The 13834-nt window shown below is 43.5% G+C and overlaps 1 protein-coding gene across 15 annotated transcripts in view; it reads right to left on the bottom strand.

Moving 5' to 3' along the window:
* kif1b (kinesin family member 1B) overlaps positions 1 to 13834 on the bottom strand; it is a 240949-nt gene that overhangs the window by 130087 nt on the left and 97028 nt on the right. For 6 of the 15 annotated variants that reach the window (XM_055659646.1, XM_055659650.1, XM_055659647.1 and 3 more), the window contains 5 exons: positions 12754 to 12829; positions 11692 to 11770; positions 10048 to 10190; positions 6644 to 6685; positions 4027 to 4238 (listed from right to left, as the gene is read on the bottom strand). In XM_055659646.1, the coding sequence (XP_055515621.1) occupies positions 4027 to 4238; positions 6644 to 6685; positions 10048 to 10190; positions 11692 to 11770; positions 12754 to 12829 (552 nt within the window). The remainder of the gene's footprint in view (positions 1 to 4026; positions 4239 to 6643; positions 6686 to 10047; positions 10191 to 11691; positions 11771 to 12753; positions 12830 to 13834) is intronic. The other 9 variants (XM_055659651.1, XM_055659652.1, XM_055659657.1 and 6 more) reach the window with 2 other exon arrangements.

Below are 13834 nucleotides of genomic sequence, written 5' to 3'. Positions count from 1 at the left end.
AAGTTGGGAAGACTAGGATAGACACAAAATGCTGGAGTAACTCAGCAGGTCAGGCAGCATCTTTAGAGAAAAGGTATTGGTGACATTTCAGGTCAGAACCCTTCTTCAGACAGGGAAGACTTATGGGCCTGTCCCACTTACGCAACTTTTTCGGCCACTGCCGGTACCCGTCATAGGTCATTGCAGGTCGCTGAAAATTTTCAACACGTTGGCGGCGACCAGAGACACGCTACGACTCTTTGGGCGACTGAGGAGACTTCTCACAACCATACAGGCGATACCCTGGCGACATGCCGCGGGGTGAAGTCTGTATGGTCGTGAGTAGTCGCCCAAAGAGTCGTACCTTGTTCTGGTCGTCGCTAGATTTTCAACATGTTGAACATTTTCGGCGACCTACAACGACCTATGACGGGTCGCCAAAAAAGTTTAGTTAGTGGGACAGGCCCATAAGGATGCTTTCTCTGGAAAGTCAGAGATTCATAGGAGATGCAACATTATGAGAGGCATATTTAGGGTAGACAGTCCAAACCTTTTCTCCCAGGGTGATATTGCCAAAACTAGATGGCATAGCTTTAAAGCAAGAGGAGCAACGTTTAAAGGAGATGTACAGGGCATGTATTTTTTTGTTTACATAGAGTGGTGAGTGCGTAGAGTGCTTTATCTGATGTGGTAGAGGCAGATACGTGGTATTAAAGACGCTTTTAGATAGGCATATGGCTAGGCAAGGAATGGAAGTGTATGGATTACATGCAGGTTGACGACATTAGTTTATCTTGGCATGATGTTCAGCATGGACATTGCGGGCCGAAGGGCCTGTTCCTTTGCTTCTGTCTAGGTTCCATGTACTCAAATTGCAGCCACCAGAGAGCAGTGACTGACAATGCAACGTAGGCATGAGAATAGTGTACAGAGGGGTACCGCCCAGATTGCAGGCTATGCAATGCTCAACTCATCACAGTGCAGCAGGACTGCACACATTTAATCTGATCCAATTCTTGTGTAATCACTTAGCTACTGTGTACGTCTTACAGCGAAGCAAAGCTCTAATCCCGATGTCACACGACTCTGGCAAGAATATTCTCACTGGGTGATGTGGTCACTGACGCTGGCTCTGATATAATGGGGATCACTACAACAAAGAGGAGGCTGAGATGGAACGGGAACTGAGGGAATGAGATGGTTCTATAAGGGGGGGGAGGGGGCAAAGGAGTGACTCAGGGAAGAGACAAGGCTCTCTCTGTTGGGAGAGGGGGATGGAAAGATGGGTGGGTTAAAGATGATGTCTTTATACCTGCATCTTTGTGCCCTCGTCAATGTGTATGTTCAGACTGTGTTGGCATATTGTAAAATGTCCAAGCATTTGGACGCATGGCAGAAACCAAAGTCTAATTGTTTTGAACCTCTGATATACAGTGGGATCTTGTGGTCGAAGTCCATTGCTCCCTGAAAATGGCAACTCAGATAGAGAAGGAGGAGTATGGTATGCTTGCCTTCATCGGTCGGGGCATTGAATATAAGAGTCAGGAATTATGTTGCAGCTTTACTGAACCTTGGTTGGGCCTCATTTGAAATATTGTGTGCAGTTCTGGTCACACCATTACAGGAAGGATGTGGAGGCTTTGGAGAGGCTGTAGAAGAGGTTTAGCAGAATGCTGCTTGGATTAGAGGGCAATATAGCGGTATGATATATATGTGTACAATATAGAGTGTCTTGGAGGCTAGAAAGACAAGGTTGGGCAAAATGGATTGATTTCGCTGGAGCATTGCAAGCGGAAGGGAAACCCGATTGAAGTACATAAAATTATAAGAGGCATAGACAAGGTAGACACTCTGTACCTTTTTCTCCAGGGTGGAAGTATCAGAGACTAGAGGGCACAGCTTTCAAGCGAGAGGGAGAAGTTTAAAGGAGATGCACTGGGCAAGTTTTGTTTTTATCCAGAGAGAGGTGGGTGCCTTGGAAACGCTGCCAGCAGTGGTGGACAGATATGATAGTGGCATTGAAGAGGTTTTTAGACAGGCACATGGGTATGCAGGGAATGGAGGAATATGGAATAAGTAGAGGAGATTAGCTTCTCCTGGCATCATGGCTGACATAGACATTACGAGCTGTTCTTGTTCTGTACTGTTCTATGTTCCTTGCTATGGACTATGATAAATTCACAAGTCACAGGAGCTGAATTAGGCCCAGCAAGACTACTCTGCCATTCAATGATGGCTGATCTATCATTCCCTCACAAACCCATTCTCCTGCCTCCTCCTCGTGGCCCCTGACACCGCTACTAATCAAAAACCTATCGATCTCCACCTTAAAAATATCCATTGACTCGGCCTCCATAGCCGCCTGTGGCAATGAATTCCACAGATTCACCACCCTCTGACTAAAGAAATTCCCCCTCATCCCTTTTCTAAATGTACGTCATTTTATTCCGAGGCTATAGCCTCTGGTCTTCGACACCATCTCCACATCCACTCTATCCAGGCCACACTCTATCAAGACCTGTGGTAACTAGTTTGCAACGGCCACTTACATTAAAATAAATCACATAGCCATCTTCAAAATGTTCGACACATCCTTGATTCCCTGAGAGAATCCCTCAGAATAATAGAATCATAGAAACATAGGTGCAGGAGTAGCGCATTCGGCCCCAACTAGTTTTCAAGCAAGTTAGATTTAGCTCTTCGGCCTGAAGGAATCAAAAGATATGGGGGAAAAAGCAGGAACAGGGTACCGATTTTAGATGATCAGCCATGATCATATTGAATGGCAGTGCTGGCTCGAAGGGCCAAATGGCCTACTCCTGCACCTATTTTCTCTGTTTTCTATGTTTCTATGATTCGGAGGGATTCGCTCGGGATGATGATGATTCCATCTAAATTACACACTACTGTACAAGTTGTTCTCTCGTTATCTGATCCACCGAGACTGATCAGAGTCTTATATATTTCAATCCCGTTCCCTCACTCTTCCACACTCTGGAGGCTCAAGTATATCGTGCCCAACCTCTTGTCATCAGATAATCATCCAATCCAACTGTTAGCCTCATAAAGCATCACTGGATTATCCAACACGTTAGCCTTGGGCAAGGAGAACAATTATGTATGCAGTTAATGCGGTAAATGTTTATGATGAATTTTCCCACATCATCAGTCAGACTATTGAGTATAGAAGGTGGGAGGTCATGTTGTAGAACACATTGGTGACACCACATTTCGAGTATTGTGGTCAGTTTTGGTCACCATGTTGTCAAGCTGGAAAGGGTGCAGAGATGATTTGCGAGGATGTTGCCAGGGCTCGAGGGCCTGAGGTATAGGAAGAGGTTGACCAGACCACGACTCTATTCCTTGGAGCAGAGGAAGATGAGGGTGATCATGCAGAGGTGTATAAAATCACGAGAGGAATAGGAGAATCAATAACCAGAGGACATTGGTTTAGTAAGAGCTAAATTCAATAATCATAGGTGTATATAAAGAAATTAGCAGAATTACTGTAATTCAAGCAACTTTGATACAGTTCTTCAATGTATCAATTTGTTTGACCCAGAAGAACTATTTTAATAATACTTTGTCCCTCACATTAAGGCGGAAATTCAATAGGAATGAGTAACTTTTTTTTTTAAACTCAAAATGTGGTGGGTATATGGAACGAGCTGCCAGAGGAGGTAGTTGAGACAGGTACTATCATAACATTTGAGAGATGACATTTGGACAGGTACATGGATAGGAAGGGTTTAGAAGGTTATGGGCCAAGCACAGGCAGGTGGGACGAGTGTGGATGGGGCATGTTCGTCGGTGTGGGCAAGTTGGGTCATTTTTCTCTGTGACCCCATCACACATTTGCTAAAACATGAGGATTAAATGTAGTAACCTCTCCATTAAAATGATACTCTTTGTCTTAAGAGCACCCAGGAGCAAAAACTCAACACAAAAATGCACAACGCAACTTAAAATCTACATTGATGCCCTTTTGGCAGTAAATTGATACAAATTGCAAGGTTGACGTATGAAAACGTTGAATAATGCGCATACCTTTAAGCGTTCAATGGCCTCTTCGCCGCCGGGAGTAGACATTATCCGCTCTTGCAGGCTGGTCACGGATTGAATAGCTGCCTGGCTGCTCAGCGAGGTGGAAGATGGCGAGGCTGCTAGTGAGCCCACTGGCGCTGTGGAGAAATGGCCAGGCCTTTGATTTCCTGAGGCTAGTTTGTACTTATGGTTACTGTTCTGTATCTCTTTCAAATCTGAGTAAGAGAAGGAGCGAGCCAAGGAGGAAAATAGGGAGAGGGGAAAAAAGAGGAGAAAGAGGAAAGGAAGACATAAGACACACGAGACAGGGTTACGGAGCGGGCTTGGACACAAGATGGTAGTTCTAAAACATTGCACTTTAATTTTGATTAGGGTATTAGTAAACAGGAGAAACAAGAATCATAGGTGTATATAAAGAAATTAGCAGAATTACTGTAATTCAAGCAACTTTGATACAGTTTTTCAATTTATCAATTTCTTTGACCCAGAAGAATTATTTTAATAATACTTTGTCCCTCACATTAAGATGTCTCTGGAAGACAAACCCAACGGTGCTTAAGTGTATTTGGTCATATATCAGGTCAGTCTTTAAAACCACCATCAGTGTACCACTACTGATAATAAGGACACAGTGTAACCTGTGTGGTTATGTCCATGTCTGGCAAAGGGATCAGCAAAGCATTTAGCTTCAGCAAAGAAAATCGTTCCACGTGCACTTACACCACAGATGTCTCACTTCCCCCACACAAGCCTTACAAAATAATCCCGCTATGCTGAAAACAACACACGCATTTCATAAAATGGCCAAGTCATAAAATTGCGATCATAAATCTGGCATCAGATCATTCTACAGTGCACAGAGTCAAAGACACAGGATCTATTCTGGCCTGTTGTATAAGTGACTGCTCTGGATGTCAGCTCTGAAGGAGACCAACATCATTCCTGACTTTGGGGCAATTTTATTCAAATCATCAATACTTCCTCAGCCAAAGATGGTTCATCCCTTTAAACTCTTACTTTAAGTATCTGATATGCAACAAATCTCTTCATGTACAGCTGTGGACTCTCTATTTTAATACACTTCTGTTGTCATCCCCCCTACCCCAATTTGACATTAATGTACATTGTCAACATCTGTCATTGATTGCTACAACCAGAATCTTGGACCTTGCTTGATGTAAGTTAATGAAGGTCCCCACATTGAAAATGAAGGCTTACGTGTACTAGCAGCCAGTTACAAACCAATTGTTCACTGCAAGTTAGCGCTCTCCTCTCAGGGACAGGACCCTGTTGAGAAGTTTGCTGACCTGAAATATTAATCCAGTTTCTCTCTGTTGTGCTGCCTGACCTGCTGAGTACTTTCTGCCAATATTCATAATAAACCATTACCTGAATGCCTACCTGGGATTTTTATTTCTAAAAGAGATTTGCAATGAGAAATTGCTGGTATTTTCTGCTCATTGCTGTCACATTTGAAAAAAGCAACATCAAATGACAGCAATATTCGATAATCTACACTGACATTTTTGTTGCAATAGTAGGTAGGAACCAATCTTTGGAGCAGTGGTATCAACTCTTAAAATAATACTATTCTGCTCTGACATTGCTCTTAGAGACAGAGTCACACATCATGGAAACCACCATGCCCAACCTGCCCACGTCAACCTAGATGCCCCATCTACAACAGTTCCACCCGTCTGCGTTTGGCCCATATCTCTCTAAATCTTTCATGTTGTTATAGTACATGCTTCAACTACCTCAACTACAGTACCTCTCTCTCGTTCCATTTACCCACCACCCTCGTGTCTTGCTTATTCTAGGGCTAATAAGTGTTTTGGCAAGTGGGAAGGAATGTAATCACATTAGCTGAAGAAATGGGGAACCAGATGGCATTTTGAGCATGTCAAAGTGGAGTGTAGTTCTGGACTGATGGTTGGGAAATGCAGTGTTTAGCTCTGGCCAATTAATCACCTGCCTTATTTGATAAATGAATGTTTAAGAATTACTTTGTAAATAACATATCTGTGTGTGCTGTTTTTACTACAGGTTAAAACATTCTGCTGTCTGAGAAAAATGCTGAAGAGAATAGACAACATAACATTACTTCCTTATAGAGTAACACAGAATGTAAACAGGCCCTCCAAGTGCATATCAAGCATTTGATCCCCATTGATATGCAAGAATTATTAGCTCGGCTTTGTGCTGCTGTAGTCTGATGTGATGCCACCCACTTCTTAAATCAAGTTGTAAAATTAAACGGGACCTTGTTAATAGCAGCATGAAAAATAGAGACAGTGGCTGCAGCTGGTGGTTGGAATGGCACTCACTGAAGGTTAGTGTATTACCCTGCAGTGCATGGTTTGTACATACACTTGCGTCTGTGCCATTCCAAACCGGGTGCCAAAGATCCACATGTACTGAGGAACCATCCCATTTACTCTGCATACGTTGCATGGTATACTTAAAGCAGGACAACAGGCATTTTTCAGGAAATCTCTCCGGAGTTTTTCCTGCAGCAAACACCGCAGATTTGGACATGCAAAAGCTCGGGTTGAAGCAGGGCTGATTAAAAGCGGGTTTGCAGGAGATTTAGAATGTACCGACACACACGTATACACACATTTGATTCCACTTCCAGAGTAATCATCAGGCATTGGCTCAACTGGAGGGATGCAGGAGAACGAGAAGGGTCAAAGAGCATTGTGAAAACTCAGGCACAGTTGTTTTCTGATGAACACATTACGTTGGCAAAAAGACTTCCCTGAAACTTAAAATGTCCGGCGTCCCTTTACACCAAGTGGCAAAGACCTAATCCCACAATAACTCTCAGCTCATATCTCACACATCAACACAAAACATTGCTCATACAACCTTTACACTCATTCTGCATTAACCTTATGTGAGAATGTGTTCCCACCTGTTAAAGGGCATGGTGAAGCATAGAGATTGAATTGAATGCCCACATACATATTACGACTTAGAAAGAGGACATTTGGCCCACTGGGCCCAAGCCAGCTCCCATTTAAAAGCTGCCACCACTTGCCCTACCCAAGTGGTCCTAAAAATGTCTCTCTCTCTCTCTCAATCACCCCGCCCGCCCTACGATTAATTTGCTACTTTATTACAGTGACCAATTACCAACCAGTGCATCTTTGGGATGTGGTAGGAAGGCAGAGCACCCGGGGTAATCCCACATGGTTACATCAAGAGCTTGCAAACTCCTCTATGGAAGCATTTGCGGCCCGGATCAAACCAGGGTGACGAGAGCTGTGAGGCGGCTGCACTAACTCACATGCCACGGGGTGGACATTAAATTGTGAGGTACATGCACATGCATTAAAGAACAGCTGTAATCTCATTAGAGTACGCACAAAATCAGCATTTACAGCCTTCGTTTCTACAAACTCTCTGACAAAATTCTCAACAGAAAAACCATGGGAAACACTGCATGCAATTGAAAAAAAATGAGACTTTGAGGAAGAGAAATGTTTAATACTCCTCTGTCACACATAGTGGGATAAGATTAAATTGGAAGGGTCTGCAAGGGTCAAACAGTATTTCTGAAAGGTCAACCATAGAATTCACACACCAAATATCTTAAATTGTCATGGGATATCATATCCCAGGCACTAATTTAAATCATTTATGTAACTCCAGGTAAATAACAAACTCTAACTTCTTAGGACAACCAAGAGCTTTGTTAAGGCAGCTGAGATGCAGCATTATGACATGACTGGATTAAAAGGGAGACAAAAATGCTGGAGAAACTCAGCGGGTGAGGCAGCAACCATGGAGCGAAGGAATTAGGCAACATTTCGTGGTCGAGATCCTTCTTCAGACTGATGTGAGGGTTGGGGGGGGGGGGGGGGGGGGAAGGCAGGAAGAATGAAATAGGCGGAGACAGTGGGCTGAAGGAGAGCTGAGAAGGGGAGGAGAAAGCAGGGACTACCTGAAATTATAGGTCAATCTTTATACAGCTGGGGTGTAAACTGCAAGATCTGTTATTGAAGATGACTTTCTTCAAAGAAAGTTGCAGTCCTCGAAAAATGATTTTGGAAATGTTGACAGAGAAATTAAATCAGGAGAATTGATTTCTCCTGCCTTCAGTACAAGTAGAATTGAAAATAGGGAACTTCACAAGTCAGTGCACTAACTCAAACTCCAACCAGTTGAAAATAGTTCAAACACAGCGGATAAGACACTGCACTGATGGATGGCCTCTGGGCTGGAAATTGTACCTGTCCACAAGTGTATATTAAAAAGGGAAATATTCATGAAGTACTGTTGGAGTACAGTAAAAACCAGAAGCATTTTGTGGAGATTATAAGGATCAAAATGAATTTCACTTTGCAATGCAATTATATTCGATTCTGAACTATTATCCAAAATCATTTGTGTGTTAAATTCCATCAACAGATTTTGCCATCTAAAATTTTGAATTTGTCATCTAAAGATAAAGTGTAAGGGTTAAATTTGGTTTAGCTTGGAAATACTGACCATCGATCACCCGTTCATGCTACTTCCATGTTATCCCACTTTTACATCTACCCCCTACCCACTTGGGGCAGTTTTATAGAAGCCAATTAACCTACACATCTCTGGAATGTGCAAAGAAGCTGGAGAAAGAAACACTTCCACAGGGTGAGCGTGCAAACTCCACACAAAGGGCACCGTAGATCAGGGGACAGTGGCGCTGTGAGGCAGCAGTTCCACCAGCTGCACTACAGTGCCCTCAAACGTGAATATGGTTAACGTTTAACCATAAAATGTCATGGAGAACAAATAATAGTTTTTCAATAGAACATCATGAGAGGCAGATTCAGGCGTTGGAATCAGAGTCCTCAGGATTGTACTCAAGCATCCTTTATCACTCTCCAGTCCCAGAGGTGAGAGTGTATCGAGTAACCATAGAGCTCCTGCCCAGCTTGGTCACAGAAACCTATCCCAAGAGTACATGCGCTGATTTTAGATGAGGGACCCACGTGTATGTTACACAGGAGCTAAAATTCCCCATGCATCTTTAAACCTTTTGCAGCACCCGCCTTACAGCGCCAGAGACTCTGGTTCGATCCCGACTATGGGTACTGCCTGCATGGAGTTTGCACGTTCTCCCTATGACCGTATTGGTTTTCCCGGGCGCTCCGGTTTCCTCCCACACTCCAATGATGTACAGGTTTGCAGATAATTGTCTTTGGTTAAATTATAAATTGTCCCTAGTATAGTCTATGAGGTGTGTGGGAAGGAACTGCAGATGCTGCTTTTCACCAAAGATAGACACAAAATGCTGGAGGAACTCGGCTTCTCTGGAGAGAAGGAAAGGTGACGTTTCGGGTCGAAACTGAAGAAGGGTCTCGACCGGAAACGTCACCCATTCCTTCTCTCCAGAAATGCTGCCTGTACCAGTAAGTTACTACAGGATTTTGTGTCCATCTACAGTCTATGAGGTGAATGCTGATCAGTGCGGACTCGGTGGGCAAAAGGGTCTGTTTCCACGCTGTATCGCTAAAGACTAATCTGGAAGCAGTAAAGGTCAAGATTATAGGCCGAGGAGGTAAAGGATTTCTCATTTTGCTTCACGATTTTTTCAAGACCCTCAATAAAATCACATGCACACTGGAACTATAGAAAATACTGACTCTTATTTTGTATTTGCTCTTTCTGCAAGATAAAAATGTAAAGCATTTCCTAAGAGTCGGAGGGGAAGTAGTTAAGGGACTTGAATATGATCGGAAATGTATTTGACCTGAATAACTCAAAGCCATTCACACACACACACACACACACAAACTATGAGAAGATTATTGGATTATTACTTAGAATTTAAATAGAAATTACAGAGAATTCCTGCACCAACAACTTGCAGATAAAATGACAACTTGCAGATAATCTGCAATAAAAATTCCTTCTACACAGATCTATAAAAGGGCTTGTTGCCTGAAGCATTCCTTGCATACAAAAGCAGCGGATGTGCTTTAGTTATTGGGGATTTCTTGGGAGGTTATGTTTAGTACTTAAGCTACTTACTGTCTAAGATATCGCCGAGGCCCTGGGAGCAGAGCAAGTCCTTCAATCGTGTGACTTCATCCTTCAGCTCCCGGATCAGTTTAGCATTTGGATCCTCGTTGATCACCGCGTTGCACTTGATCTGCTTCGCACGGTCCGCGTATCTGCAGCGTAAAGATGCAGGAAACACAGAGTAGTGAGAGGAAGACTGGGTCGCTATTTCCACAGAACACAGGCATCCCCAAAGACCTCTGAAAGCACAGTCTTGCACCCGAGGTAGGGCAATAAAGAACCAGAGGATGTAGGTTTAAGGTGAGAGGGGAAAGATTTAATACCAACCTGAGGGGCAGCCATTTCACTCAGAGGGTGGCGAGTATATGGAACGAGTTGCCAGAGGAGGTAGTTGCGGCAGGTACTAATACAGCATTTAAAAGACACAGATACATGGATAGGAACGGTTATGATGGGGCATGTTGGCCTGCATGGGCAAGTTGGGCTGAAGGGCCTGTTTCCGTGCTGTATGACCCCATGACTACCTTTTCAGCCCAGGGAGTGGAATTACTAATCCAATGTCGCAAACGCGTGATGTGATGTCATATGATGTTGTCTGAGAAAATCTCTTTAAATAGAAGAATCTAGTTTAACTCAAAATCAAGTTAAGCACAGGAATTATGTGACTGAATGGCCTATCCCCGTGCTGTACTGTTCTATGTTTAAAATAGTGACTAATAATATTTTATACCCGCTCAAACATTGCAAAGAGGCCCCGTGAAAAATTATTTAATCAGAAGGTGGCACCTCTAATGATGCAGCATTCCCTCAAGTGCCTGTCCCACTTATGCAATTTTTTTGGCAACTTGCCGGCACCCGTCATAGTCGCAGCAGGTCGCCGAAAACTTTCAAAATGTTGAAAATCCAGCAGCGACCAGAAAAAGGTACGACTCTTTAGGCGACTAGTCACGACAATACAGGCGTCACCCCCACGACATGTCCCGCTTGTATGGTGGTGAGTAGTCGCCCTTTTTCTGGTCACCGTTGGATTTGAACATTTTTATTGAAAATGTTCAGTGGCCTGCTGCGACTATGACGGGTGCCGGCAAATCGGCAAAAAAAAAAAATCACGCAAGTGGGACAGACAGCCCCATAACTCTTGCAATTGATTTTGCTTCTCATGTCACTGGACCGGGGTCTTGAACTACAGGGTCAAAGACAGCGTTGCCTTCCACTGACCTACATCATAGAGCAGGAAAGACAAAGTGCGAAAATCTGAACTGTGAGCAGAAATAGGACCTCAACGGACCTGCAGAAAGAGGGATGTGCAAAGTATGTTAGAATCCTCTACCCTAGGATCAAGACTGAGTGTTCACTACATCCATGCCCCTCATGATCTTGGACATTGCAACAGTCGCCCCTCTGCCTCACATGCTCCAAACATAATTCTGGACGATTCACATTACATTTTTTTTTTACTTCAATCTTTCTTCCTCGACCTTTGTTAACTCTAGTATACGCAAAGCTGGAGGGATTAAAAGATCGTTCAAGCACGAAAACTAAACATGGGGTCACTGACTAAAGGGTTTAAAGCTACTGTGGAAGAGTCATTGCAAACGCAGCCAGCCGCAAGAGGAGAGCGTCTGCACTGGAGAGCGTTACTGATGGACATACCTTAAAGTGCCGAGAGTTTCATCGTAGTTAATGTCAGCTGGACTGAGGGCAGCAACCATTGCAGTCCGTGAGTTCCCACCTGAGAGAAACACAATACCACAATCAGCAGCTATAGATCCACAACATTAATGATGCCCGATAACCTGACCGTTAATGAGGCTGAACTACTCCAGCATTTTTGTGCCCTTTTGTGTAAATTAGCATCAGCAGTTCCTTATTTCTACATTGTCTGATGACTGGTTTGATGAAAGCAGGCCATTTGGCCCAACTGGCCCATATCGACCAACGTGTCCCATCTACACTAGTCCCACTTGCCTGCGTTTGGCCCATATCCCTCTAAACCAGTCCTATCCAGGTACCTGTCTAAAACATATGGAAAAATCATTGGCATGAAACATTAACTTTGCTTCCCTCACCACAGACACCGCCTGATTGCTAAGGATTCCCACCAGTTTGCACTGCCTCAGACATCGATGGTTTTTTGATTTTAGATCCTCCTCTGAAGCAGAGTCCCTGCAAACCTCAGACCAGAGCCTTAAATTTACTCAACAGCTGAGAAACCCCAGCTCATCGACACACAGAATCCTCTCACCATCTCAAACCTCAATGAAGAACCATCTGTGGGGAAAGTTTTATTAGACACAGAAGTTGGTTAGCGCGTGGATCGCACAGCCAGGGGTGGTCGTGAAGGCCAGTGCAATGGTGGTATTTATGAGGCATTTAGATAGGCACATGGACATGCAGGGTATGGAGGGGCATGGTTTAGGCAGAGATTAGGCAGAGATTAGTTTAACTTGGCCTCATGTTGGGCACAGACATTGTGCCACAGACTACCGCCTAGTCTACAATTCACCAGGTAAGTTTACTGAAAAGTAAATAAATAAATGAATACGGTCAATTGAAGATTTATGACAACGAATATCACCAGAATGCAGAAAGTAACAGTCAGTTATGTGGTGAAGATTCTTGGCGACCATTAGACTTTAGAGATTAATCATGGTAAGATTTAAGGCGGGAATAAGCATACATTGAGAAAACACTTAAATGTTGTTGTCAACTTACCCAAATTCTCTCTCAGAAGCCACGTCAGCACAGAGTCTCTGTACGGAATAAAATCAGTCTTCTTTTTCTTCTTACTCTGTACAACACACGTAAAATGAACAAGTTATAGTCGGCAGTTCACTGGGTCTCGCTCTGCAAAATGTTAGATTGTTTCTGGTCTTTTCCAAATATTGATAACTATGATATAGTCTTGGAGACACTCAGTTATATTTTGTTCCCGGGACGTGGCGCGATCGGCCAGGCAAGTTTATCGGTTATTGCTTCTAAACTGAGTCTATCCAAGATCAGAGGAGAGTTGGGTTAAAATTAGCGGCCATGGAGACACACGTGGGCCACAGCAGGATAAAGATGCAAACTTCCTTCCATGGAGAAAATTAGTCAACCTTAGATTTTTTTACAACAATCTGATCACCATCACTAATTCTAACTTTTAATCCATATTTGCTTTATTTGGTATTAGATGCCCAGCTGTTGGGATAGAATTTGACCACATGCCTCTCAATTACTCATTAAGTCAGCCAGACCCATTCCCCGAACAAGATAGTTACAAGTCAAACTAGGGGGGAACAAAGAATTTCTATTCTTGATTAAAAGCTCCATCTAAATAGTGAAAGGCCAGGACAGAGTGGATGTGGAGAGGTCGTTTACACTAGTAGGAGTGCCTAGGACCAGAGGACATAGCCTTAGGATAAAAGGATGCACCTTTAGAAAGAATTGGAGGAATTTCTTTAGACAGAGTGGCTAATTTGTTGCCACAGAAGGCCTTGGAGGCCGTCAATGGACATTTTTACGACAAAGATTGACAGATTCTTGATTTAGTAAGGCAGTCAGGAGTTATAGGGAGAAGGCAGGAGAATGGGGTTAAGAGTAAGATAGATCAGCCATGATTGAAAGGCAGAGTAGACAATAGGCCGAATGGCCTAATTCTTCTCCTCTCACATTTGAACTGATGGAACTCTAGTCTGCCTCACCATTCAATGTGATCATAGCTGACATTCTCCAGGCTCAACCCGTTACCATGCCACATCCTCAAAGCCTTCAATTCCCTGTGATATTTAAAAAATGCAGTGTTAGAAAGTCA

This window comes from Leucoraja erinacea, chromosome 30, assembly GCF_028641065.1.
Source record: "Leucoraja erinacea ecotype New England chromosome 30, Leri_hhj_1, whole genome shotgun sequence".
Classification (NCBI taxonomy): Eukaryota; Metazoa; Chordata; class Chondrichthyes; order Rajiformes; family Rajidae; genus Leucoraja; species Leucoraja erinaceus.
Note: the sequence above shows the minus strand (reverse complement) of the source record. Positions and strands in the feature narration are given on the sequence as shown.